This window comes from Trichosurus vulpecula, chromosome 6 (genome assembly GCF_011100635.1).
Source record: "Trichosurus vulpecula isolate mTriVul1 chromosome 6, mTriVul1.pri, whole genome shotgun sequence".
Classification (NCBI taxonomy): domain Eukaryota; kingdom Metazoa; phylum Chordata; class Mammalia; order Diprotodontia; family Phalangeridae; genus Trichosurus; species Trichosurus vulpecula.
Genome location: NC_050578.1, coordinates 7,820,493 through 7,845,927, shown reverse-complemented (window position 1 = coordinate 7,845,927; position 25,435 = coordinate 7,820,493). Strand labels below are relative to the sequence as shown.

The 25,435-nt window shown below is 39.2% G+C and overlaps 1 protein-coding gene across 3 annotated transcripts in view; it reads left to right on the top strand.

Annotated features, from left to right (window-relative positions):
* Nucleotides 1-25,435, top strand: part of NEK1 (NIMA related kinase 1) — a 204,331-nt gene that overhangs the window by 124,720 nt on the left and 54,176 nt on the right. For all 3 annotated transcript variants that reach the window (XM_036762736.1, XM_036762737.1, XM_036762738.1), the window contains 4 exons: nt 4,569-4,721; nt 6,903-7,097; nt 21,730-21,841; nt 22,912-23,006. In XM_036762736.1, coding sequence (XP_036618631.1) covers nt 4,569-4,721; nt 6,903-7,097; nt 21,730-21,841; nt 22,912-23,006 — 555 coding nt within the window. The remainder of the gene's footprint in view (nt 1-4,568; nt 4,722-6,902; nt 7,098-21,729; nt 21,842-22,911; nt 23,007-25,435) is intronic.

Sequence of the window (25,435 nt, the reverse complement as noted above, 5' to 3'; positions counted from 1 at the left end):
AGATATCATCCCTTCATATTCAACTCACCCTGTGCCCTCTCTCTCTCTCTCTCTCTCTCTCTCTGTATATGTATATATATATATATATATATATATATATATATACCTACATATATACATACATACACACATATGTATATACATACATACAGACATACATACATATATGCATATTCCTTTCAGCTGCTCTGATACTGAGGTCTCATGAATCATACACATCATCTTTCCATGTAGGAATGTAAACAAAACAGTTCAACTTTAGTAAGTCCCTTATGATTTCTCTTTCTTGTTTACCTTTTCATGCTTCTCTTGATTCTTGTGTTTGAAAGTCAGATTTTCTATTCAGCTCTGGTCTTTTCACTGAGAAAGCTTGAAAGTCCTCTATTTTATTGAAAGTCCATATTTTGCCTTGGAGCATGATACTCAGTTTTTCTGGGTAGGTGATTCTTAGTTTTAATCCTAGCTCCATTGACCTCTGGAATATCATATTCCAAGCCCTTCGATTCCTTAATGTGGAAGCTGCTAAATCCTGTGTTATCGTAATTATTTTTCCACAATACTCAAATTGTTTCTTTCTGGCTGCTTGCAGTATTTTCTCCTTGATCTGGGAGCTCTGGAATTTGGCAACAATATTCCTAGGAGTTTTCTTTTGGAATCTTTTTGAGGAGGCCATCTGTGGATTGTTTCAATTTCTATTTTACCCTGTGGCTCTAGAATATCAGGGCCGTTCTCTTTGATAATTTCTTGAAAGATGGTATCTAGGCTCTTTTTTTGATCATGGCTTTCAGGTAGTCCAATAATTTTTAAATTATCTCTCCTGGATCTATTTTCCAGGTCGGTAGTTTTTCCAATGAGATATTTGACATTGTCTTCCACTTTTTCATTCCTTTGGTTCTGTTTGATAATATCTTGATTTCTCATCAAGTCACTAGCTTCCACTTGCTCTGGTCTAATTTTTAAGGTAGTATTTTCTTCAGTGGTCTTTTGGACCTCCTTTTCCATTTGGCTAATTCTGCCTTTCAAGGCATTCTTCTCCTCATTGGCTTTTTGGAGCTCTTTTGCCATTTGAGTTAGTCTATTTTTCAAGGTGTTGTTTTCTTCAGTATATTTTTCAGTATTTTTTTGGGTCTCCTTTAGCAAGTCATTGACTTGTTTTTCATGGTTTTCTCGCATCACTCTCATTTCTCTTCCCAATTTTTCCTCTACTTCTCTAACTTGCTTTTCCAAATCCTTTTTGAGCTCTTCCGTGGCCTGAGATCAGTTCATGTTTTTCTTGGAGGCTTTTGATGTAGGCTCTTTGACTTTGTTGACTTCTTCTGGCTGTATGTTTTGGTCTTCTTTGTCACCAAAGAAAGATTCCACAGTCTGAGACTGAATCTGAGTCCGTTTTTGCTGCCTGGCTATGTTTCCAGCCAACTTACTTGACCCTTGAGTTTTTTGTCGGGATATGACTGCTTGTAGAGTAAAGAGTACTTTGTTCCTAGCTTGAGGGGATGCGCTGTTGATTTCAGAGCTATTTCCATACAGCCAGCTCTGCCACAGCAGCACTCCTCTTTCCTTAAGAACCACCAGCCTGGACCTGACTCAGATCTTAAGCCGGCTCTGCACTCCTGCTCTGATCTGCCGCTTAATTCTTCCCACCATGTGGGCCTGGGGCCTGAAGCAACTGCAGCTGTAGTTCTGTAGCTGCACCACCCCTGCTGTCCCCTGGGGCAGTGGCTGAACCGTGAACTCTTTTCCCTCTGTCCCTGCAGCTTTTCCCACTAACCTTCTCTGTTGTCTTTGGTGTTTGTGGGTTGGGAAGTCTGGTAACTGCCACAGTTCACTGATTCAGGGTGCTAGGGCCTGTTCCGCCCGGCTCCTGGTCTGGTTGGTCCTGCCGCCACTCACCGTGGGCTCTGCTCCGCTCTGCTCCCAGCCTTGTGTGTGGTAGACCTCATCCAGTGACCATCCAGGCTGTCCTGGGCTGGATCCCTGCTTCCCTCTGCTATTTTGTGGGTTCTGCAGTTCTAGAATTTGTTCAGAGCCATTTTTTATAGGTTTTTGGAGGGACCTGGTAGGGAGCTCATGCAAGTCTCTGCTTTCCAGCTGCCATCTTGACTCCCGTGTGTTCCTTTTCTTAAAAAATCCGTCATTTTGTGACCGACCTTATCATTAGCATCTCTAAACTTACTTAGCCTGAGGTCAAACTGAAGTTATATCAACAAGTATTTATTAAGTGTCTGCTCTGTGCCAGACTCTGTGCTAAGTGCTGGGAACACAGAAAAAAAGTAAAAAAGTCCCTCCCTTCAAGGAGCTCACATCTAATGGAGACCTGTCTCTCCATCCCACCTCAGTCACACACAAAGATGATCATACCCTTGATCTTGCCATCACCCACAAATGTACCATCTTCATGTTCAAGAATTCCACAATCTTATCTGACCGTACTCTGTTTACTTTCCAAGTCCCCCTTCCCTTACATAACCTTATTCTTTGTTCACAGCGTGACCTCTAATCCCTCAACCCCCATTTCTTTCCCAAGCCATCACCCCTGCACTAGCCACTCTCTTCTCTTTTTCCCATCTTGACCCCTTGGTGAACCAGTTCAACTTCATACTGTTTTCTCCTCTGGGGTCTCTAGCCCCTCATCATATCTTATCCTAGGATTACTCCCAACATCTGCTGCCTTCACTCTTACATGGATGCTGCTAAATGAAGATGAAGGAAATCACTTAACCATTCCGACTGGGTCCACTACAAATTTATGTTACATAACCTTAACTGGGCCTTCACCGCTCCTACACAATCTTATACCTCCCTTATCAACTCACTGTCCCACTCTCCACAGAGACTTTCATCCTTTCTCAAGCTTCCCATGGTTTCTCTCCCTCCAGTCTCTCAGCTGAGAACCTTGCATCATATTTTACAGAAAAAAATGAGGACATTCACTGTAAGCTACCTCTTCTCTCTTCGTCATCTGCTGTCACTCAAATTCCACTTCTGCTACTATCTCTTCCTTCACCACTTTTTCACGTGATGACGTGGGTTTGCTCCTTACCAAAGCTAATACCATCAAGTGATACCATTGTATCCCATCTCCTCCAGTAGATTGCCACCTCTCTCATCCACACTTTTTCAATATTCTCTGTCTACTACCTCATTCTCTGCGACTTACAAACATGAACATGTCTCCCCCAACCTGAAAAAACCCTCATTTGATCCCTATATCTCTGCTGACCTCCAATCTCACATCTCCAGTTGCCTTTTAGACATCTCAAACTGGATGTTCAGTGGGCATCTTAAACTCAACCTTCCAAAACTGAACTCATTATCTTTCCCTTTACTACCTTACCTATTTCTGTAGAGGGCAACCCTAATCCTCCCACTTCCTCAGGCTCGCAGCCTAGATGTCATCCTTCACTCCTCACTACCACTTACTCCCCACATACAATATGTTGCCAAGGCCTGTCGATTTTGCTTGTGCAACAATCTCTTGAATACATCTTCTTCTCTCTTCTGACAGTGCCCCCCCTGGTATAGACCCTCATCACCTCTTGTCTGGGCTATTGTGATAGCCTGCTGGGATCTCTCCCCATTCCAGACCATTCTCCATTCATCCACCAAAGCAATTTTCCTAAAGCTCAGGTTTGACCATTTGTCCATTGCTCCTCCCTTCCCTTCATTCCAGTGGCTCTTTATCTCCAGGATCAGGTGTAAAATCCTGTTTGCCATTCAAAGTTCTTCATAATAACCTTGCCCATTCCTAGTCTTTTTACACCTTACTTCCCTCTAAGTACTTTTGAATCCACTGATACTAGTTTGCCTCCTTGCTGTTCCACAACCAGAACACGCCATCTCTTAACCCCAGGCATTTTCTCTGGCTGTCTCCCATGCCTAAAATGTTCTCCCTCCATTGACTTTCCAGGCTTTCTTCAAGTCCCAAGTAAAATCTTGTTTTTTAACTGAAAGCCTTCCTAAATCACTGTTAATTCTAGTACCTTCCCTGTATTAATTATTTCCTATTTGTCCTGCATATAGGTTTTGGTTTTTTACATATTTACATGTTGTTCCTCCCATTAAACTGTAAGCTCCTTGAGGGTAGGGACTGCCTTTTGTGTTTCTTTTTATCCCCAGCATTTAGCACAGTGTACATGCTTATTGACTAAGATGAGAAAGGAGAGAGTTCCACATATGGGAGACATCCAAAAATGCTCAGGGTTGGGAGAGTGGAATGTCTTTTTCAAGCTACAGCAAGAAGGCCATATTCTTTTCTATAGATTTTGCTGTGAAACTCCCATGATTACTTCTTAATTGAAAATTTTTAAGTGATATTTCATTTAAAAGGATTTCTTATTTTTCCTTTTTTTTTTTCTTTAGTTGAAGATTTCCCTTTGGTCTCCATCTTCCAGCCTTGTCAATCACCTTTTAAAACCAAATAGCTCTAAATACACTATATGATATGAACATTAAAAATAAATAAATAAGCAGTTCATTTGCTAGCTTAGAGTCAATCTTATGTTATAATAATTTCATAGTGACATTTGGTTATAACCATTTTAATTTTCCTACTTCTTTTGCTCTTATAGAACTTACAGTGGGACATGTTATTAAACTAGATATTGAAGGATCTCCAAGAAGAGCCTGGGGGAGAAGCCCAACAGATTCTGTTCTAAAGATTCTTGGAGAAGCTGAACTACAACTTCAGACACAATGTTTTGATGAAATAGCGCTTAAAAATGGTAAAATGGAACTAAATATTTTTAAGTGAATGTTTAATATCGATAAAAACATAAACATGAATAAGATATTGTATCATTTATAAAAAAGCTTTTAATATGAGTTTTCTCTTCAGGTGGTAAATGTAACTTGACCTAGGAGGTTAAATACATTTGCTTTGAGGATATCTGATCTAATAAGAGGAAATGAAAAAAGTGAAAGGAAGTCTGAAAAGTCATGTCATGGGGTAGGATTTGTCGGCAAAACAAGTTTTGGTGGTTTTTTTGTTTTTTTTTAATAGGAAATGGGTTCTCTGCTAGTGGTTTGCATAGTAGGTTTATTACTAGTTGATAGAGTATAAGAAATAATATTTTAGAACCATGGTTTATCAAGTTTTTCAAGATTTATTTGTAAAGTATGGTAATTCTGGTTTTGCCATGCTGTATTTGTAGTAAGGATGACCTGGGTTCTGATCCTGTCTCTGACATTTATCTAAGCTTTGTGACCATGGGCAACTCACTTAACCTCTCTGAGCCTCAATTTATTCATTTATAAAATGATGGTAACACCTCACAGAGGTATTAAGACATTGAAATAAGATAATGTATGCAAAAGGATTTGAAAAGTTTAAAATTCTATAAATGATAATCATTATTACTATTAAATAGAGAATTGTAGTTGCAAGTAGTGCACTGTAAGTCAGTAAAAGGAGATGTGTCCAGGTTCTAAGAGCTTCTCACAGCTAGATGAAGAACTCAGTTCAGTGCATCAGTTTAAAATACCAACTATGTGTCTGGCGCAGAAATAGGCAAATATGAAATACAAAGACAAAAATAAAAATAATCCCTTTCTATTGGGGGGAAACCGCGTATACACCAGTTATTTAGTAGAGAATATAAACAAAGTAATTTTTGGACAGAGCCGGGAATGCTAACAGGCTGTTCATACAGAATGGTCTTCATTAAAACGAAGATCCCCTGTGCCATACTTGAATACATTAGAAAAATGTATTAAAAAAAAATCTCTACATGATCCATTATTTGAAATGAAAGCATGGCCAAATATACACACACACACACACATATATATATATGTATATTTCTAAAGGTAATTGAATCTGCCTACTTGAATCAGAATCAGTGGGTCTTGTTTATCTCTTTCAGAAATATATATATATAGTTTTATATATTTCATTTATTAACTTTGGGATCAGACCTAATAATGGTATTGCTAGGTCAAAGAGAATGCAATTTGCCCTTTGGGTATAATTCCAAATTATTCTTCAGAGTGATTGAACTAGCTCACAGCTCCACCAGCAGTGTCTTAATGTCCTTTATTTTCCAAATTCCCTCTAGCATTTGTCATTTTTAATAGTTGTGAGGTGGTGCCTCCAAGTTTACTTTAATTTGCATTTCTCTAGTCAATAAATGCTTAGAGCACTTTTTCATATGACTATTGATAGCTTTGATTTCTTCTTCTGAAAGCTGCTTGTTCTTTTCCTTTGACCATTTATCAATTAGGGAATGATAACTTAATTGAACTAGCATGTCCCCTCTTAATGAAGATTTTACCCTAATTACTTAGAACCTCAGTTTCCTCAACTATAAAGTGGGAATGATATTCATAGCATCCACCACACAGAGTTGTTGTTGAGCCAAAATGAGAGAATATAAGTAAAATACTTTACAAACTTTATAAACATTATATAAATATCAGTTATCTATCGATTAGATTTTCTTCCCCTGCTTTTAGGCTGCCTTATGACTGAAGGCATGTAAAGTTCTCCTTGATGATTTGTGAAGCATTTTTTCTGGGGTGTTCAAACCTCAGACAACTTTTGAGCACAGATCTTCTGATTAGTCTCCATAATTTTCTGTAAGAAGTTAACTAAGATGTTCTTGGATATTATTTTTCAGAAAATATTAGGTGGGAGGAAAAAAAAGCATGCTTTTTCCCTCCACATTCTAACACCCACCTTAGCTATTTTTCTGTGCAATTCAAGTATGGTTAATGGTATTTCTACAAATTAACTACTTCAGTAAGAATTATACAACCTAGAACTTAATGAAATATTATACTAGAGTCTAGCCAGGACTACCTGTTATTAGCAGCACCTTTTAAAACTTATTTCTCAAGCATCATTAGAAATAAAATTCAAGGCTTTTGCAAAAACTTATCATTTGTGGTGGGGGGTGTTTCCACAGAAGCCTCTGAAGGAAAAAACTACAAAACCTCAGTCATGGGGGAAAAAGAAGTACAATTTGTTCCTGTTGGTATAGATGCTTCACCTGTAGTTGATAAAGCTGATATCAAAGCCTCTAAAGAGCTGAAACTTAAGGAAGCAGATGAATTTTTACAGATGGCATTAAAACCCATTGTGATGGAAGAAAAATTGGAAGGTATGGTTCCTAATTTTTTTTTATCTGGATCTGTCAGTTAATGAACAAGCATTTGTTAAGCATTTACTGTGTGACAGGTGCTTTCCTAAACCCTAGAAATAAAAAGCAAAAGCTAAAAACAGTCCCTGCCCTTCAGGAGCTTATATTCAAATAGGGGAAGACAGCACATAAAAGAAAGGTAAAAAGAGGGTGGGGAGGAGGAAAGTATTCATCTTGGTACAATGGAGATCCAGAGGGCCACCTGAAGAGGAATGAGACTTGGTGGGCCTGGGTTCTCTTCTTAAATAGATGTTCTGGGAGGAACCCTCCACTCAGAGGAAGAGACCACAGGGGCAGAAGGTCCATCTAATGTGTAAATTCCAAAGATGGAAGGAGCTTATAAGATGAAAAAGTTTCTGGATCTGTAATTTCCTATGGGGAGCTCCCAGTGAAGAAACTCCCTCTGCCAATGCAGATTAGTGATTTATAGTCTTAGAGAGTTACCTGGTATCTTCACAGTTGAAGTGCCTTGTCCAGGATTACCCAGTCAGTGAATATCAGGATAGATGAGACTTGAACTCAGGTCTTCCTGATGTTGAGGCTGATTTTCTAGCTTCTATACTACACTCCCTCTCATAGATCCTAAGTATTCTAAATGAACTAAGATTTGACTTAATCAGAGTTAAGTTCCATGTTCAGAAAGGCCTTGAATATGTTGAGTGCAAAAATTCATGATTAAATTTTACACAATTGAAGAAATGCTAAGGTTTGGTTTCCAAAATAATTTGTTCAGTTCTATGGTGTTTTGGATTTGAATAGAGCTAGAATTTTTTCTTTTGTGGTCTGTATGATCTTGTGGTCACATTTATGACCAACATTTATGTTCCAACATGCAGCTGGAATCATAACTCTGAATTTCCTGATTCTGGAGTTGGCAGAATTTCCAGCCACAGTATTTTTATGGTCATTTGTTTATTGTTTTTTTTTTTATTTCTTTGTAAGAGGTGATTATAAAATAAGGACAAGACTTTCAAACTTAGATATTTTTCACTTTTCTAAATGTATATGTCTGCAAAGACACTTGCTGTATAATATCTATGTACAATGAAATATTGTCTACATCAAGCCAGAGCACTATAATTCCTTAAGGAAGATTTCGTAGGTTAAACCATAGAAATTTGCTGCTTTTACTGTAACAAAATATATTGAATTTTTTTACACAAATGCTACTGTAATTCAAGAATAAAAATTTATATTGATGATAGGCAAACTTTCTATTTGCTGGTATTGTCCTGGTTACGTTAAAACAAGGCTGTTTCCTAGTATTTAGGAAACAACCCAACCAGGGATGTAATTTACTTCATTCTTGTCATTCATTTGTTTATTCTGTGAACATTGATCAGGCCCTGATAGGTGCATGTTATTGTTTTGCACTAACCTTCTTTTAAGCTACCTCTCTACTTTCTTATAGCTACCTCTTTTTATTTTCAACCATACTTCATTGTAGAAGTACATATAATTTTATGGCTACTTTTTTTTTTTCAAACTTCGTTCCACAACTACATGTAATTTCAATTTTAAGTTTCTTAACTATTTTGCATTTCTGTATTTTTGTTAGACTCCTACGACATTATAAGACTATATACAGAAATAACTACATTATAAACAGATACATGGTAAATATGTGAGAAAATTTCAAACCAAATGTATTATGGGGTCTACATCATTTGTGACCATCTCAGTCCCAGAAGACTTTTTGGAAGAAGTGACATTTGAGTCGAACTTTAAAGTGTGGGTAAGAATTTAATAGGTCAAAGGAAGAGATTTCAAGATGTAGAGCTATCATCTACTGGGAGGCAGAGTCAAGATAGTGGCTGGAAAACAGGGACTTGTTTAAACTCTCCTCCAAATCCCTCCAAACATTTGTAAAAAATGGTTCTGAACAAATTCTAGAGCTACAGAACCCACAAAATAACAGAGGGAAACAAGTCTCCAGCCCAAGACAGCCTGGATAGTCCCTGGGAAGGGTCTGTCACACCATGCTGGGAGTGGAGTATAGCCCAGCATGGGCCAACCAGATCGGGAGTCGGGCGGAGCAGGCCTTAGGGTCCTGAATCACTGAGCTATGGCAGTTTCGAGACTTCTGAACCTGCAAATGTCAAAGACAAAGACAACAGAGCAGGTCAGTGGGAAAACTGCTTGATGTGGGTGAGAAAAGTGCGCGGTCTGGTCCCCGCCCCAGGAGTGGTGCAGGTGACGTGGCAGCAGCAGGAAGCTCTGGCAGCTGCTTCTGACCCCAGGCCCACCTGGTGGGAGGAATCATGTGGCAGATCAGAGCCGGGAGTGCAGGCATTGCCTTGCTGGCACAGAGGCAGGGTTCTCTTGCTTTGCCATGCTTTCATCTGGTCCGAGCCCTGGTTGGTGGTTCTTGGGGGAGGAAGAGCACTGGTGTGGCAGAGCTTGTGGTGACTGGAGTAGAAGTAGCTCTGAAAACAGCAGCGCAAGGCTGCTAAAGCTTGGGACGAAGTATTCTCCACGCTGAAGGCACTCATACCTTGACAAAAAGCTCAAGGGTCAAGTGGTTGACTGGGAACATGAGCAGGCAGCGAAAAAGGACTCAGACTATAGAATCTTTCTTTGGTGACAAAGAAGATAAAAACATACAGCCAGAAGAAGTCAACAAAGTCAAAGAGCCTACGTCAAAAGCCTCCAAGAAAAATATGAATTGGTCTCAGGCCATGGAAGAGCTCAAAAAGGATTTGGAAAAGCAAGTAAGAGAAGTAGAGGGAAAATTGGGAAGAGAAATGAGAGTGATGCAAGAAAATCATGAAGAACAAGTCAACAACTTGATAAAGGAGACCCCAAAAATTACTGAAGAAAATAACAGCTTGAGAAATAGGCTGACCCAAATGGCAAAAGAGCTCCAAAAAGCCAATGAGGAGAAGAATGCCTTGAAAGGCAGAATTACCCAAATGGAAAAGGAGGTCCAAAAGACCACTGAAGAAAATACCACCTTAAAAATTAGATTGGAGCAAGTAGAAGCTAGTGACTTTAAGAGAAATCAAGAAATTATAAAACAACTAAAAGAATGAAAAAATGGAAGACAATGTGAAATGTGTCGTTGGAAAAACTACTAACCTAGAGAATAGATCCAGGAGAGATAATTTAAAAATTATTGGACTACTTGAAAGCCATGATCAAAAAAAGAGCCTAGACATCATCTTTCAAGAAATGATCAAGGAAAACTGCCCTGATATTCTAGAACCAGAGGGGGAAATAGAAATTGGAAGAATCCACCTCTCACCTCTTGAAAAAGATCCTAAAAAGAAAACTCTTAGAAATATTGTTGCCAAATTCCAGAGTTTCCAGGTCAAGGAGAAAATACTGCAAGCATCCAGAAAGAAGCAATTTGAGTATTGTGGAAACACAATCAGGATAACACAAGATCTAGCAGCTTCTACATTAAGGAATTGAATGGCTTGGAATATGATATTCCAGAGGTCAAAGGAGCTAGGATTAAAACCAAGAATCACCTACCCAGCAAAACTGAGTATAATACTCCAGGGCAAAATATGGATTTTCAATAAAATAGAGGACTTTCAAGCATTCTTGATGAAAAGACCAGAGCTGAATAGAAAATTTGACTTTCAAATACAAGCATCAAGAGAAGCATGAAAAGGTAAGCAAGAAAGAGAAATCATAAGGGACTTACTAAAGTCGAACTGTTTTGTTTACATTCATACATGGAAAGATGATGTGTATAATTCATGAGACCTTTCTCAGTATTAGGGTAGTTGAAGGGAATATACTGTAACAACAATCTGCTGGCAGCTGTGGTAGCGGTGTAAGACCCACCAACAACCAGTACACAGAAAGCTGCCAACACAGGTTCTTTTGATCTGCTTTACTAAGGAAAGCAACGTTAGGGGGTTAACAGTCTAATTTCAATCCAACGTACAAATATCATTCACTTAGTTCAGGGGGAAAAGCCAGCACCCTGAACTTCAGAACAAATACAAAGAAATTACAAACATCAACAGATAGACCTTCTCTGATTCAAATCTCAATTCATAGTTACCAGGGTTTAACAAAGTCCAAGCATCTGGGTTTACAAGCTGGGGCGGGGGGCGCCTCTTAACTACAGCTGCCCAGAGTCTCCGCATCGACATGCCTCTAAGAGTGAGAGCCCCAAGGGAGAACACCAACCTCTGGGTTTATATAACTTGTTCCGGGTCAAATGTGAGTCACACATGCGACTCACCCATGTGACCTAAAAGCGTCACAAAAATGCAACTTAAACCCATGTGGTCTAAAAGCCTCTGATGCCACAAACATGTCACTCAAACCTGTGTAAACTAAACTTTCTCTCGAAGCAAGGAGGTCATTAAGGACTCCTAATTAAATCAAGGAAACGAGGGCCAAACTCTTCAAGGGCACTTGATTGAATAAGTGCTAAAAGCCCTCCTTTATTACCAATACATATACATATATATAGACAAAGGGCATAGGGTGAATTGAATATAAAGGGATGATATGTAAAAAAATAAAATTAAGAGGTGAAAGAGGAATATATTGGGAGGAGAAAGGGAAAGATAGAATGAGGTAAATTATCTCACATAAAAGTGGCAAGAAAAAGCAGTTCTATTGGAGGGCAAGAGGGGGCAGGTGAAAGGGAATGAGTGAATCTTGCTGTCATCCGATTTCACTTAAGGAGAGAATAACATACACACTTAATTGGGTACCTTACCCCACAGGAAAGTAGGGATGAAGGGGATAAGAGAGGGGGGATGATAGAAGGGAGGGCAGATTGGGGGAGGAGGTAGTCAAAAGTATACACTTTTGAAAAGGGGCAGAGTCAAGGGAGAAAACTGAATAAAAAGGGACAGGATAGAATGAAGGGAAATGTAGTTAGTCTTTCACAACATGATTATTATGGAAGTGTTTTGCATAATGATACATGTGTTGGCCTGTGTTGAATTGCTTGCCCTCTCAAGGAGGGTGGGTGGGCAGGGAAGAAGGGACAGAATTTGGAACTCAAAGTTCTAAAAACAAATGCTCAAAAAAAAGTTGTTTTTACATGCAACTGGGAGATAAGATATACAGACAGTGGAGTATAGAAATCTATCTTGCCCTACAAGAAAGTAAGGGGAAAGGGGATAAGGTGAGAGGGAGTGGGGTAACAGAAGGGAGGGCAGATTGGGGAAAGGGGTACTCAAAATATATGCCTCTTCAGAGTGGGGGGGATGTCGAAAACTAAAAATATATGAAAAATAAGATATAAACCTATCTAAAATAAAATATATGAACCATTGTTTTAGGTTTGAAAACAGTATTGTGGTAGAAAGGGATCATGCTAATTACTGGGATGGCAAGGTTGGAAAAGTAACAAGTAAAAAGAGAAAGTATTGAATATTGGAAGTGTCAGGACATTTATATCTAGCTTTAAAAGTTAATGCCTGGACAAGGTTTTAAGAAAAGAAATAATTCATTGGCAAGGAATGATAACTAATAGCACTTGGGTGGGCTAGAAGTTAAAAGGAAAAAGTTCTAAGCAACTTTATGGGACTTAATATCTCAACTGTGGGGGAGATTATAGGAAATTGTGAAGTTTGATAATTGTAGAGAAAAAGAAAAGCCAATAATTTCAAATAGAGGATGTATTATATCCAAAGATAGTAGTTAAATCAATCAAAGAAGTAAAAAATCAGTAGCTCATTGATTTTTGTCTGCTTCTTTTCATTTCTCTAAGGATAACTTGTTAAATGCTTTGGAATCTTCATACTTCACAGAATTATAAAATTTGAGAGTTAGAAGGAACCTCAGTAGCTGTCTAATCTAATTCATACACTAAAGAAATCCCCATGTTAATATGTCCAACAAGTGATCATCCAGCTTCAGTTTGACGACCTTCAGGGGGCAATAGGAGAAGGGGAGACCTACTGTAGTCTTTCTAAGTAACCCATTTCAATTATGCACCATTCTAATTTTAGGATATTTTTCTTGATTTCAAATTGAAATTTGCATCTTTATAAGGTGCCAAATGGAAGGAGTCTGGTCCCTCCTCTGTGTAATAGCCCTTTAAATATTTGAGGACAGCTGTCATAGTTCTCTTCTTCCCGCACCCCCCTCCCTGCCTGGCTCCAAGCTTTCTCCAGGCTATACTCATCCAGTTTCTTCAATCCTTATATGACATGGACTCAACATGCTTCACCATCGTAGTTGCACTTCTCTAGAAACTTTCCAGCTTATTATTAGCTTCTTAACCTTCTTAAACCATGACACCCAAAATTGGACACAGTACTATGTCATCTCACTGTTTCTGGAAGTATGTTCCTTAAGGCAGTCCAAGATTGCATTAGTTTTTCTGGCTACTACATTATTATATATTGAGTTTGTAGTCCACTCAAACTCCCATTTCTTTTTAAGAACAGTTTTCTCTCTCTATATGTCTTCCCTATCCTGTACTTGCAGAATTGATTTTTTTTTATTGTACACAGATGTAGGACAATCTACTTAATCTTACTAAATTTCATCTCATATGAGTTAGAATATCAAGATCCTTCTGGATACTGACCCTGTCCCCTCCAAGCCTTTTCATCTGAAAATTTTTTTTTAATCAAATTGGCCAAAGGTTTTCATCTGAAAATTTTATGAGAATGTCATCTCTGTTTATCCAGTCGTTGAGAAAAATGTTGAACATCACAGGACCAAGTACAGATCCCTGGAATACTGTACTGGATCTCTTGCCACAGTGATATTGAACCATTAACAACTACTCTAGTCCAGCCTTCCAACCAGTTCTGAATCCATCTGATTTTATTATTATCTATCTGTCAGTCATCTGTCATTTATTGAGCACCTAGTTTGTGTCAGACATTTGGTACAGTACTTACAAACTCAAATTAAAAAAAAAACAGTCCATCCTGTCAAGAAACTTATATTCTGAAAAAGGAAGGCAACACATAAAAGGAAGCTGCAAAGTAGGGGGCTATAATGGAGGAAGTTCTGCTTGCGTCCTAGAGAAGAATGAAACGTGACTGGCCTGAGCCCCCCTTAAGGATTAAGTAGAAGTTCTGCAAGGAAGCATCTGATCAGGAGAGGCCACAGGGGCATCAGGTAATTCCAATGTGTTTAATGCATATCTCTCTGTCTTTTCCACAAGAATAATAATAGCTAATTCATCAGAAGCTTTGACAAAATCTAGATAAATTATACAATAGATAAGGTATACAGTATTCATGGTGATCCGCCAGTTTAGTAATCCTGTCCAAAAAAGAAAGGAGGTTCGTCTGGCATGACCTGTTTTTGATAAAGCCATGCTGGACAGTCAGACTCAATGGCCTCAAGTTTGCTGACTATTCTCTTTCCTTTTTGGAAAGTCAAGATGTGCCCTTCTCTAGTCACATTGTACCTCTCCTATATCCTGTGATCATTCAGATACCACTGGCAGTGACTCAGCAATTATATCCACTAGTTCTTTTATAAGTCATTTGGATCAGGTGACATGAATTACTATCTCATTTTTCTTAGGTGCCAACTTCTCATTAGCCATTTTTGTACTGTCATTTCTAGTGCAAAGATCATTTTCATTTGCAAAAACAACAAACAGTATTAGAATTAGATATCTCTGCCTTCTCTCTGTTATCACCTATCCTCATCCCATCCACTACTAGCAAAAATTCTGCCACTTCTTTGATATTTTTTCCTCCCAATATAGTTCAGACAAATAAAAAAAGCACACTGTTGTCCCAAGCTTCCCTTGCTAGCCTCATATTATTATGAGCTTTTAGCATTCTTAACTCTACATGAATGCCATGCTTTTATATTTTTCCTATTAGTTGCCCTTGCTTCTAACTACATAATTTTTTTAATCTAAGTTGGTGAATTCCACATGCATCCACATTCATCTCTTCAGAAAAATTCCATTTTCCTTTTGTTAGAATTGATTCCCTTTGTGTCTTACAAATTTCATTCTTCGAGTATTTTCCATCTTTCTTGGGCTAATTTCCCGTATAACATTTTATTCCATGGCCCTACCTATTTTCCTCTGAATTTTTTGAAAATCTGCTTTCATCAGATCTCAAGTGCATGTCAGATTTTGCCTAGGTTTTTTCCTGGTCTTTCTTTGTCACAAACTTCAGGATGGAGAAATATCACATCCCTCGAAGGTTCCCATTGTTTTCTCTCAAGTTCCTTTATGTTAATAAGAATCAGAGAGAAAATAGAATTTCCCTTGAGGGTCGTGCCTTTTGAAGTAAATAAAATCATTACTACAAATAAAGAAGGTATTAACTGTTCTGCTTTTGGCAAAGAGAGATCTTCAGCAGATATCTGGATAATTGAAGTCTCTGAGTCTACCTTCACAGCTTCTGTGTCCAATGTAATCTCTTTCACAAACTCCTTTTCTATTTCTCCTTCCTGTCTAGGTAGTCTACAATATAACTCTGTGACAAAATCATTTCTGTTTCTCCCTCCTCGCACTTTCCCCTAAATGCTCTCTGTCCTGCTTCCCTACTCTGGTTTTTGAACTTCCTCACATAAATGTATTTTCTTGATATACAAAGCTACTACTTTCTTCCCATTTTATGTTCCTCTTTCTTCCATTTTATGTGCCGGGTTCTTTTGAATAAAGTACACCCATTTAGAGCCATCCCACCAAATCTCAGTGATCTATGTGAGGTCTAATTTGGCCCCATTCAGCAGTCCTACCAATTTTTCTTATTTGTCACTTAAACATTTGAAGCTATAAATTTTACTACTAGCTTCCTTCTTGGATTTTGTCCCCTGTTCTTCTTTCCTTGTGCCTAATCTCTGTAGCATGGGACTTGGGGAGTGTGCGTAAGCAGGCTCCTCTGTCCTCCGCGCTTTTTAATTTAAAGCCTTTGTTAAAATTAAATTTCTGAAACGTCCAGCAAATACAGTATTAGCCTTTTTGTCCGGCCTGCCGCCCCTCTGGCCAAAGAAGCTTTTTCAATCTTAAATACTAAACTGTGATCTAGAAATGCGAGTCCCAGTCCAGGCCGGTATACGCACCCAGCGGCATATACGCCACTTGCTTAGCCGGCTGTTCACTTCCAAAATTATTTTTCTCATACACACACACACACACACATATATATATATATGTGTGTGTATATATGTGACTTTATAATCTTTGACAGTACTTTGTAGATACCCTTTCAGAAGTGTCATTGGTGCCCAGGTAAATCAACATAAATGGACAGTCGCCATCTGTTTTGATAAGTCTTAAGAGGTTCTCTTATGTCCCGGTTAAACACCCAAGAAATAAAACATCTCACTTTTGTTTTCTGGTCAGTCAGTCACTTAAGTACATACTCTATACCAGATGCTGTGCTAAGTACTTAGGATGCAAAAAAGAGGTAAAGGATAGTCCTTGTCCTCAGGAGCTCACAGTCTAATGATTGCAAGCTCCACAAACAAATATATACAAACTATATACAGGATAAATAGGGAAAAGCTTCCTATAGAAGATGAGATTTTCAGTGGGTCTTAAAGGAAGCCAGGGATGAGGAAAAGGAATATTTCAGGTATAGGGGACAGCCAGAGAGAATGCCCAGAACCAAGGTTCTAAGAAGACTGGAGCAGGGGATGGAAGGTGCCAAACAGAGCACTTTGCGCTTGATCCTGGAGGCAATTCAAAAAGCTTACTGAATAGGATGGGTGACATAATCAGACTTGCACTTTAGGAAAAATCACTTCAGTGGCTGAATGGAAGATAGATTGGAGTGGGGACACATTAAAGCAGGTAGACCCCTCCAGCAGGCTGTTGCAGTGATCCAAGTGTGAGGTGATAAGGTTTTGCAGTAGAGTGATGGCAGTGTCAGAGGAGAGAAGGGGGCGTGTTAGAAACGTATTGCAAAGGTGAGCACAGGCCTTGACAGCAGATTGGATAAAGGAGGTAAGAGATAGTGAGGAGTCAAGCATGACTCCTAGGTTGTGAGCCCGAGGGATGGGAGAATGGTGTGACACTCCATAGTATAGGGAAAGTTAGAATAGGAGAGGGTTAGATGGCGGCTGGAAAGCAGGGACTTGTGTGAGCTTCCCCCCCCCAACCAGGTCCCTCTAAACACCTATAAAAATGGCTCTGAACAAATTCTAGAACTGCAAAACCCACGAAATAGCAGAGGGAAGCAGGGCTCCAGCACAGGGCAGCCTGGATGGTTACTGGGTAGGGTCTATTGCATGGAACCGGGAGCGGAGGGGAGCAGAGCAGACTCCAGCATGAGCCATGCCTGGACGAACCAGACTGGGAGCTGGGCAGAACAGGCCCTAGCACCCTGAAGCAGTGAGCTGTGGCAGTTACCAGACTTCTCAACACACAAACACCGAAGACAACAGAGAAGGTCAGTGAAAAAGCTGCTGGGACAGAGTGAAAGGAGTTTGTGGTTTGGTCACCACCCCAGGGGCAGCGGAGGTGATGCAGCTCTGAGGCTGCTTACAGAGTTGCTTCTGGCCCTAGGCTCACCTGGTGGGAGGAATGAACTGGCGGATCTGAGCAGAAGTGCAGAGCCAGCTTAGCTCTGAGTGCGGTCTGTATTGGCGTTTCTTGGGGGAGAAGGAGCGCTGGTGTGGCAAAGCTTGCTGTGTAGAAATAGCTCTGAAAAGAGCAGTGCAGCTCCTCAAATGTGGGACAAAGTACTCTATACTCTACAAGCAGTCATACCCCGACGTAAAACTTGAGCATCAAGTAAGTTGGCTGGGAACATGGCCAGGCAGCAAAAACGGACTCAGAGTCAGACTCAGACTTTGGAATCTTTCTTTGGTGACAGAAGACCAAAACATACAGCCAGAAGAAGTCAACAAAGTCAAAGAGCCTACATCAAAAGCCTCCAAGAAAAACATGAACTAGTCTCAGGCCATGGAAGAGCTCAAAAAGGATTTGGAAAAGCAAGTTAGAGAAGTAGAGGAAAAATTGGGAAGAGAAATGAGAGTGATGTGAGAAAACCATGAAAAACAAGGTAATGACTTGCTAAAGAAGACCCAAAAAAATACTGAAGAAAATAACACCTTAAAAAACAGACTAACTCAAATGGCAAAAGAGCTCCAAAAAGCCAATGAGGAGAAGAATGCCTTGAAAGGCAGAATTAGCCAAATGGGAAAGGAGGTCCAAAAGACCACTGAAGAAAATACTACCTTAAAAATTAGACTGGAGCAAGCGGAAGGTAGTGACTTGATGAGAAATCAAGATATTATAAAATAGAACCAAAGGAACGAAAAAATGGAAGACAATGTGAAATATCTCATTGGAAAAACCACTGACCTAGAAAATAGATCCAGGAGAGGTAATTTAAAAATTATTGGACTACCTGAAAGCCATGATCAAAAAAAGAGCCTAGATATCATCTTTCAAGAAATTATCAAGGAGAACTGCCCTGATATTCTAGAGCCACAGGGCAAAATAGAAATTGAAATAACCCATCAATCGCCTCCTGAAAAAGATCCCTAAAAGAAAACTCCTAGGAGTGTTGTAGCCAAATTCCAGAGTTCCCAGGTGAAGGAGAAAATACTGCAAGCAGCCAGAAAGAAACAATTTGAATATTGTGGAAATGTAATCAGGGTAACACAAGATCTAGCAACTGCTACATTAAGGGACCAAAGGGCTTGGAATATGATATTCCGGAGGTCAATGGAGCTAGGATTAAAACCAAGAATCACCTACCCAGCAAAACTGAATATCGTGCTCCAAAGCAAAATATGGACTTTCAATAAAATAAAGGAATTTCAAGCTTTCTCAGTATAAAGACCAGAGCTGAATCGAAAATTTGACTTTCAAACACAAGAATCAGGGGAAGCATGAAAAGGTAAACAAGAAAGAGAAATCATAAAGTTGAACTGTTTTGTTTACATTCCTATATGGGAAGATGATGTGTACAATTCATGAGACCTCAGTATTAGGGTAGCTGAAGGGGATATACATATATAGAGAGAAGACAGAGGGCACAGCTGAATATGAAGGGATGATATCTAAAAAAATAAAATCAAATTAAGGGATAAGAGAGGAATAGATTGAGAGAGGGAGAAAGGGAGAGATAGAATGGGGTAAATTATCTCACATAAAAGTGGCAAGAAAAAGCAGTTCTGTAGGAAAGGAAGAAGGGGCAGGTGAGGGGGAATGAGTGAATCTTGCTCTCATCAGATTTGACCTGAGGAGGGAATAACATGCACACTCAATTGGATATCTTACCCACAGGAAAGAAGGAGGAAGGAGATAAAAAAGGGGGACTATAGAAGGGTGGGCAGATGTGGGAGGAGGTAATCAAAAACAAACACTTTTGAAAAGGGACAGGGTCAAGGGAGAAAACTGAATAAAGGGGGATAGGATAGGAAGGAGCAAAATATAGTTAGTCTTTCACAACATGAGTATTGTGGAAGGGTTTTGCATAATGATATGCATGTGGCCTATGTTGAGTTGCTTGCCTTCTTAGGGAGGGTGGGTGGGGAGGGAAGAGGGGAGAGAATTTGGAGCTCAAAGCTTTAAAAAAAAAAAAGCTTTAAAAACGGATGTTCAAAAAAGTTTTTGCATGCAACTGGGAAATAAGATAATACAGGCAATGGGGCATAGAAAGCTATCTTGCCCTACAAGAAAGTAAGGGAAAAGGGGATGGTGGCGGGAGTGGGGTGACAGAAGGGAGGGCTGAGTTGGGAACAGGGTGACCAGAATATATACCATCTTAGAGTGGTGAGGAGGGTCAAAATGGGCAGAAAATTTGTAATTCAAACTCTTGTGAAAATCAATGCTGAAAACTAAGAAAATTAAATTAAATTTTTAAAAAAGGAGAGGGTTTAGGGGGAAAGATAATGAATTCTTTTAATGCATTGAATTTAAGATGTCTACTGGACATCTTGTTTGAGATGTCTGAAAAGTAGTCGGAGATAGGAGATTGGGGCTCAGTAGAGAGATTCACCCAGTAAAGGAATATTTGAGAACCATCAGCATAGAGATGGTAATTAAATTCATGGGAGCTGATGATATCACCAAGTGAAGTCGTATGAGGGAGAAGTGAAAAGGGCCCAAGAAAGAACTGTGAGGGGTATTCAGAGGATGTGATCTATAAGAGGATCCAGAAAAAGAGACATAGAAAGAACAGTTAGATAGGCAGGAGGAAAACTATGAGAGAGTGTATCCCAAAAACCCAGAAAGAAGAGAGTGTCGAGGATGAGAGAATGATAGCAGTGTCAGAAGTTGCTAAAGAGCAGCTGTTACTACTGAGCAGAGAATCACCAGTTCCCAGTGCTCTCTCTTCTCCCTCTGCACGTCACTGGGTGTTCTGATCTGAGAACTTCTGTGGCTCTGCCATCATTGTTGAGTCAACAAACATCTTCCTCCCCAGAGCAGCTGTCTCTTCTTTAAGAGCTTCACTCTATTTTTAAAACTTTAATTATACAGGTACACTTTTTCTCCTCTATGTAGCAATCAGCATTTCTCTTTAATCCTGACACAACTCATCTCTCTTCTACCTCAGCACCCTTTCCCCCCACATAAGCCACTCTTTTCTTTAGAAACCCTTCATCTTCCCTAACAACCTGGAGGCTACCCTCTAGTCCTTTCACCTTCTCTTTGAGGAAGACAACTAGCTTACATTTGAAACACAAATAGCAAGAACAAATATAATAAACTCAATATAGGTCACTGCACAATTTACCCTGCAATCCAGGGTATGAGATTTTCCCCTTTGTTTCTTAAAACTACTTGTGAATACTAGTACTGACTTGAAGTATTGAACCTTTCCATAAATCTGTAATTAGTAACAATCCAAATTATCTAAAATTCAATTCAACAAAAGAGAAGTATGGCAACATTAATGTTGTAGTAACTTTCTATGACAAGTTTTATTTTTCCAGGACTTATTTTCTCTGAAGGGAAGAAGATGTTATATAATAAAATGATGAAAGGAAGAAATAGAATAATTAATCCTTTTAAATATTTTTTCTTTTTGCAGTGGTAATTTCTTTTGTTGTTTTTAGTGCTGAAAAATAATTTATTCCTTCATTTGTTTATTTTTAATTTTGTTTTCTGTTCCAAATTCTCTTCATCTTCATTCAAAATGTAAACAATACAATTTTGTTGTTGTTTAGCCATTTTTAGTCATGTCTGACTCTTTGGAACCTCTTTAAGGGTTTTCCTAGAAAAGATACTGGAATAGTTTCCAGTTCTTTTTACAGATGAGGAAACTGAGGCAAACAGGGTGAAATGACTTGCCCAGGGTCACACAGCTATTAAGTGTCAGAGGCCAGATTTGAACTCAGGTCTTCCTGACTCCAAGTCCAGCACACTATCCACTGAGCCACCTAGTTTCCCCAAGATATATAACACCCATCATAAATCATGTAAGGATATTTCCATATTAGCCATGTTGCAGATAAAAGCAGAAAAATGAAGTGAAAAAAATTACGCTTCTATCTTGTACAATGATAATTTGCAAAAGAAATTTTGTTACTTCAGAAAATTAGCTAAATTTGATATGGTTTATTTATACAGCCTTTTTCCCTCCTTAGTAAATTAACATACTAACTGGAACAAAAATACTTATGGGTTACAACAAAGTCCATGTTGTTTTCTCTAGGTTTACTGGTCTTTCATTCTGATACTTTGTTCATATAAATACTTGTAATATTTTCATTTTTTTTTCAGAACCCGATGATTTGGAAGCAGAAACCTTGGAAGGATCGAGTAAAGCTAACAAAAGCATTGACTTGCCTCGCTCCGTTAACGAGATGTGGCTTAGAGACTCGGAGGAGACAGAGTATGTTACCTGGTGTCTATTTCAAAGGGTCTTCTTTAGGGCTGTATATATTGACATTCTAATATTTTTATAGAACTTCAATATAAATTATGGTTTGATGGAGTCCATTCGTGTGGACTCCTTGCAGACTCATAGTGTATCGTTCCTTGACAAACTTCTTTACTCTTTATTATCTTCACTAGACAGATCATTGTCATTCTGATACCTCCCTACCAACTCTCTCTATACCCCAACTCTCCTAATTAAAGGCAAAAAGCTGGCCACTGAGCTTTTTCTCTAACTTAACCATATCCTTGAAGTCTCCAAGATATGTGGGACATGTAGACACAAATGAAGTGTGGTAGGAGATAAAGGTGAGAGAGGCCATCGGATGCACTCCCACTCTGTGGGAGATAGGTTGGTCGTCACAGGATGTCAATAACAAGCGTCACCATTCCATTCCGTTGGAATCCATTATTCCTCATCATGGTAAGAGCGCAGGTCCACATAATTGTAAAGGTAATGTAAATGGGAAGATCTTTCTCATCCATTGATAGGCCCATGGGACCTGCTCGAGTCACATGAAGCCTGTGGTGGGAGAAGCTGAACGGGTGGAACAGGAAGGGGCGGAGCAGAGCTGAAAGGAAGTTGGTCAGAGCAGTTGGAGCTGACGGAGAGAGAGAGAGGAAGCAAGCCGCTAGCTGTGAGAGCAGCGGCGTACTCTTAGTCACCATAGGCGCTGTTGCATGGGCACTACGATATGAACTTTCTCATTTTTTGCTACAGTGATAGATATTTTCTAGTAGATTGTTTAGGTTTCTGGATCTCAGTAGTCTTTTATATTTATGGAAACCAGCAAACCCATTTCACTGGACCTCTGAATATATTTCACACCCCTACTAGCCTTTCTACTCTTTTATTCTACTCCCCTAAAGGCAGAACAGTAGACTTTCTGGGACAGTAGTTTCCATAACTAGGCCAGGCCAAAATTCATTTTATGCTGAGAAAACACATTGCTTGCTGCAGTGACTGTATGTTTTACAATATAAGTAACTCCTGTGCCTCATAACTTTTTCTGTATGTGTTGACAGCTTGGAGAATAAAATGATGAAACAAAATGATTTTGAAGGAACTTCTGAAAGAAGAAATCTGAGTGAAATGGAATCATCTAATAAAGTTCAGATAGGTCAGCTTATTCTGTTTTTAAAAGTACTTTTTAAAGAGTTGTTGGTACTAAACTGTTTTACTTTGGGTATTGTACAAGACTGAGTATTGCCACACCAGGCACAATGAAACCAGCACTTTTTAACTAACTACTAGTGTACATTACTCTGCAAGGCACCAGGAAGACAAAAATTTAAAAATGATTAGTTCCTTCCCTTAAGGAGCTGATATGCTACTGAGGCAAGTACACATCATGGTAGATAAGAGAGATAGAGATTTATTGAGTTTATTTATTATCAAATACCTACTATATACCAAACACTCTGCTAGTAATGCGATAAAGGGCAAAGAAGAAGCCCAAGTAAACGATTTAACTTTTCCCATATGTGAGAGGTATAGGGCACTGGCCTGGACATCAGTAAACCTGGAGTATATGCCACGACTTTGGCTATTTTACTATGTGGCCCTGAGTTGAGGCAACTTTATCAGCAACGTAAAAGTGACACGGACCAAAAATATATGAAGAACTGCTTTGATGTATGTGGAAACACCACAGTATATGGTAACGCTCAGTAAACGTGTCAAGGAAATTAAACGGTTAATTTGCCGTTTCATTAGTATTTTAACAAAGTATTAATTAAAATATAAGAAAACATGGATTCCTTCCCTTGTATGAATAACGATGAACTAGTTAAACATAAGCAACGGATTTAAACAATTTCCTACACAAATTTAGTTGTGGTTCGCATATATGTGTTACAATTGCATATGCATTTTAGAATCTAAAAGATTGCACGCTCTGTCATCCCTACTCTTTCACTTATTTTCAATCGCTCTGTTGGCTTATTTCTTATTGCCCGTGTCTCCTCATCCTGAAAAAAACCTTCATTTGATCTTTCCATTTCTGGTATTCCCTATGTCTCCTGTGCCCTTTGTAGCTAAACTTCTCTAAAGGCTTTCTGTAATAGGCACCTCCACTTTCTCTCCTCTCACTCTCTTAACCCATTACATACCAGCTTCTACTGAAATGCTCTTTTCAAGGTTACCAACAGTCTCTTAGTTTCCAAATCCAATGGCCTTTTTCTCAGTCCTCTTTCTCCTTGACCTCTCTGCAGTCTTTGACGTTGTTGATTATTCTCTCCTCCTTGATACTCTCTCGGTTTTTGGGATACCACACTCTTATGGTTTTCCGCCTTCCTATCTTACCACTCTTTCTCTGTTTGTATTTCTGGATCTTTGCTGGCCCCTCTTCTCTTCTTTCTATACTACTTCACTTGGTGATCTTATCAGCTCTCCTGAATTTAATTACCATCTCTATATTGATGATTCTCAGATCTGCCTTTACTCCTCCAAACTCTCTACACCTCTAGACTTGCAACTCCTTTTAGACATCTCAAACTGGATGTCGAATAGACTCTTATCTTAAACTCATTTTGTCAAAATGTCATTTTTCCTCCTAAACCTTTTTTCCACTCCTTTACTATCACTGTAACACCATCCTCCCAGTCCCTCAGGCTTGCAGCCTAGGTGGCATCTTTCAACTATTCACTATCTCTCACCTTCCCTCACTGCCCCCTGCCCATATCCAATCTGTTGCCAAGGTCTGTTGATTTCACCTTTGCATCATCTCTCAAATGCATCCGCTTTTCTCCTCTGACACTGCTCTGGTGCAAGCCATCATCTCATGCCAACATTCTTGCAACAACCTACTGGTGGCTCTGCCTGCCTCAGGTCTCTCCCCACTCCAGTCCATCCTCCTCCTGCCACTAAAGTGATTTTCCTAAAACACAGCTCCAATCATGTCACCCTTCCTACTCAGGAACAAATACAAAATCCTTTGTTTGACATTCAAGCGCTTCATAACCTAGCCCCCTCTTACTTTTCCAGTCTTCTTATGCCTTACTCCCCGAAACATACTCTTCAATCCAGTGACACTGGCCTCCTGGCTCTTCCACAAACAAAACTCTCTATCTCTAGGCTTCAGGCATTTTTTCTAGCTGTCCCCCATGTCTGGAAACACTCTCCCTCCGTTGCTCTAACTACTGACCTCGCTGACTTCCTTTAAGTCCCATCAGAAATCTCACCTACAGGGAGCTTTTTCCAACCTCCCTTAATTCCAGTGCCTTCCCTCTGTTAATTTCTTTCTACTTACCCTGTATATAGCTTGCTTTGTATATATTTGTTTTCATGTTGTCTCCCCAGTATTTAATTAGAAAACAAAATACTTTTTGTTTTCTTGGTAGAGTTTTTACTTAAATAAAGTGATTATGTCCATATGTGCTAATATTGTTAATATTTAACATTATCATTTTAAAAGGTTATTTGAACTTATCTCTTTATTGAGCAGTAGGGATATTAATAGTAGGATGTATGATTTGGATAGGAGTTGAGCTAGTTTACTTCAGAAATCCCTTAGATTTCAAGATATTACATGACCTTGTAGCCTGATTT